Source organism: Babylonia areolata, chromosome 21 (genome assembly GCF_041734735.1).
Source record: "Babylonia areolata isolate BAREFJ2019XMU chromosome 21, ASM4173473v1, whole genome shotgun sequence".
In the NCBI taxonomy this organism is placed as follows: Eukaryota; Metazoa; Mollusca; class Gastropoda; order Neogastropoda; family Buccinidae; genus Babylonia; species Babylonia areolata.
In genome coordinates this window covers 12,284,600-12,288,492 of record NC_134896.1, presented here as the reverse complement: position 1 = coordinate 12,288,492, position 3,893 = coordinate 12,284,600, and the positions used below count along the sequence as shown (strand labels likewise).

The 3,893-nt window shown below is 48.6% G+C and overlaps 1 protein-coding gene across 1 annotated transcript; it reads right to left on the bottom strand.

Moving 5' to 3' along the window:
* Nucleotides 1–500: 500 nt before the first annotated feature.
* LOC143296555 (uncharacterized) lies at nucleotides 501–2,246 on the bottom strand. The gene has a single exon (XM_076608578.1). It carries the CDS (start codon nucleotides 2,244–2,246, stop codon nucleotides 951–953), a length of 1,296 nt encoding a protein of 431 aa, XP_076464693.1. The 3' UTR covers nucleotides 501–950.
* Nucleotides 2,247–3,893: the final 1,647 nt, after the last annotated feature.

Here is a 3,893-nt window from a genome sequence, read left to right as displayed (position 1 = left end):
ATGACTGTGCCTGTCACTAATGCTGGGGTCACTGGGTTCTAACACTGGTTAGAGCATTGGGATTTTAGGTTGGAGTGTGATATGGGGCTACAATCGGTACGTTTGTGTGGCTGTTTTGTAGTCTTGCAATACGATTCGTATTAACCTTCAGTATTTTTGTTTTCATGCTCAATTTGTTCAAGGTGATGTTCAGAATATTCGTGTTGATGATGAAGTTCGTATGTATGAATAATGAGTGACTTGACGTATGAATTAATGGATGAATAATTCAAACAGTGAACAATGATTGGAGAAAACAATGATTAATCATATCCATTTACACAGCGCAACACATACGTACATTACTTTATATTCTTTGAAACATCATGTGTGTTGCACGTTTATTACATTATTTATTTATCTATCGGCTTAAAACTTTTTCACCACCAATCTGTGGTCACAATTTGACGTTAGACGTAATGACATAAGCTGATCCAAGGAAAGTCCAGTTGACAGCATAGGTACACCAAAATCCCCACACAACAGTCATAAGTCTAGATAATCTACATCTCAAAATTCTGAGCGGTAATTCCGATCAAGACTCAGAAGGATATCGTTGAAAACACATTCACTTTGATGTCACCACACAAATGGAATTATTAGCCATGTCCAGGGCTTCTTAGAAATACCAGAAAATCGCCATGTATGTGTCTACACAGAAAGCAGACCGCAATGGTTCCTTTTCTTTATGCATCCAGAATCCTGAGCAAGAAGTGTTATGTCTGATGGCCTGTCCACGAGCAGAAGGCAAAGCAGTTTCAGTTTCAGGTAGGCGTCAAAGTGAGCAGAATGATCCATAGAACCTACACAACACCTGCTTTGGAAAACAACCAGAAAGCAGATGCCTGATCTGAGCATAAAGCCAACGCGGTGGTCAGGCAAAACACAGTGGTTCTATTCATTGACGACTTTCAGAAGTCTGAACAAGAAAGATAGGTGTGATCACAAGTCTGTACAGACAGTAACAAACAGTTGTTGGTCTCCCTCTTGTTACCACCACCACCACCACCACCACCACTACCAACACTCTCTTTCTTCTTCCTCCCACCTTTGCTGAGACGCGTGTGACCCGGCGCGAGGTTCGAACCTCCGGGACAGGGACTGTGCACCAGGGCCAGAGGCCCCGGCACGCCTGCAGTGACGGCAGGGGGCGGGGAGGGGTTGGTGACGGTTGCCCCGTCCTGGTTCTTGGAGGGAGAGGGGGCCGGGGTGATGTAGCAGCACAGGCACTGCTTGAGCTCCCTGCGGAACCTGGTGCCGCTGAGGCAGTAGAGGTAGAAGTTGAGGGTGCTGTTGGTGTACATCAGCATGTTGACCACCGCCCAGGCCAGCAGGAGGCGGGCCGTGCTCCGGAGGTCGTCCTGCGGCCGGGTCTGCACCACGTAGGGCTCGATGATGTTGAAGACGCAGATGGGGGAGGTGGTGATGAAGAAGATGGCGCTGAGCGCCATGAGCGTCACCGTCATGGACGAGGTCCTCCTCTGCCGCTGGCTGATGTCCTGGGGACGGCTGGACCCCAGGCTTTTGGCAGCCCGCACGGACAGGGACACCTTCCACACGATCAGCACGTTGCCCAGCAACACCAGGGTAAAGGGGAGTAGGGAGGAGAGGGTGAGGTCCACCCAGGACCACACGTCCTCAAAGAAGCGCTGGTAGTCCGGGTCCGGGGTGTGGCACTGTCTGCTGCTGGTGCTGGTGCTGGCGCCGGTACCCGTGCCGTTCCCCTCCACCCCTCCCCCTCCCACCACGTCCACCCACAGCAGCAGGTGGCAGTTGGCCGACATGGACACCACGATGATGACGACGATGACGACGATGGCCTTGCCCCTGGTGCACAGCAGGGACACGCGGTGAGGCTTCCACACGGACAGCGTCCTCTCCAGCGTCATGAAGCTGAGCAGCCAGGCGGACAGGATGATGAAGGAGTACACCAGCCACGTGTGCACCTTGCACACGGCCGAGTGCAGAGTCCGCACGTCCACGTGGAAGACGTTCATCAGCCAGCCCCGCAGCAGCCCCGTGAGCAGCTGGCACGTGTCAGACACGGCCAGGGCGGTGAGGTAGACGGGCATGGCGGAGCGCTTCCGCTTCATCCTCCGTAGGATCACCACCGTCATCGTATTGCCGAACGTGCCGAAGGCGAACAGCACTGGGGGGCAGTACTGCCACACCGCCACGGAGGCCCGGTACTCAGGGATGGACTCCATGGCCGGCTCCATACATTTCTACACGCATGCACACACACACAAAAACAACAACCAAACAAAAACAAAACAAAAACAACAAGAAATAAACAACAAAACTCTCAGTCACACACAGCCCACCTGCATCATGTTGTGGAGGGGCTTACTGAACACACCTGGTTTTCAGGAATGGGGGCCACGTCTGGCTTCACACATCATTCCACTTTCTACGCACAGGTACGCCAGTAGCTCTACACCAAGGGTCGGCTGACTTGTTTCTTCTGGCGTTCAGGGATGACAGTCTTCACACATCGCTTTTTTCATATACATCGGGTGCAGCACGGACAACTGGTGAGCGGTTGGACCTGGCTCAAGTGTTTGAGTTCATTTTCAACCTTTGCTAATCAAAAGTTGCAATCAAGTCAGGGCCTTATTGACTGGACTGAAAACGTAGTTATGTAGTCTCTTCTTCGCTTACCATACAATGTCAAATCAGCAAATTGCCCAGGGCCAAACAGATATTGCATTTAAAACGATTGTCTTATAGACTACCGGTGTTGCTGCTTAAAGAAATAGCACATCAAAGATTGAATAAAGAAGATTAGAGTTTTTGATTCACCTGTACAACTTCAAACGGATGTCTCAGCGTTTCAGGTGTCAAACGAAACTCGTTTTATGCGCGTCAAAAGAAAGAAAATTTGGAATTATAGTTTCGCACGGCTGCTGATCAGCTTCTTTGGATTAGGTTGCTTTCAGTTTATTAGACACATCCCTTCTTTGTACGACTGTGTTATAGTTTTCCGTCAGAAAGCGTAATCCATTTTATGTTGGCAACACTTCAGTGATCAGGATATTCACACCACGCCGCACGTGGATTTCTCAGACATATTCGATATGATTGAAACGTGTTTTCCACATGATAAACCCTTTGTTTGTGAGGAGAGCATTAGCTATGATGGATTTTTGTGTATTCCCACGGGAGTTCCTGAAATAAACATGAATTGTCTGGTCTTGTTTTGTCTTGTCTATGAACAAAGCAAAGACTAAAGCGAAGTATCCAAAGATTTTTTGTGCTTAAGCCTCATTGCCGGGTATTCAGATTTTGCAAAGTGTTTTTTCCAAGTGAGTTTGCATGAAGCAGAATGTGTTTTGATTCTGTATTGTCTCTGATACACCAATAAAGGGAAAACGGCAAATGTCAAAAACAATAAACACTATTAGTATCTAAAATATTTCTAAAATACACATTTCCTTATATTTGTTATGTGTTGAAACAGTAAATAGAATCAAGTTTCATTTATACTTGGTGGCGAAGTTCATCACCCCCCCACCCCCACCCCCTCTTTTACTTGCACTCAGACTGTTCTTACGTTTCATGGCAACAATGTACACGTTGATCTGCTCTGTGGTCCTGTGGATACGGAACAGTGCCAGACGATCTCCACGTGCCGTGCAACCATCCAGAGACTGTCGGATTTTGGCTCCAACTTCCCATCAAGACCAGCCGCCCCGAAACGCCCCACACTGTAGTGTTGTGGCCTGGGTTTAGCGCGATTGGAGAACAAATCTAATTCGACGGGTGCTTGACGCCCTTGACGTTCGTTATCTTTAAAGTGTGCAGGATGAAATGAACTCCACACACACAACAGCGAAGATCATTCCAGAAACGCA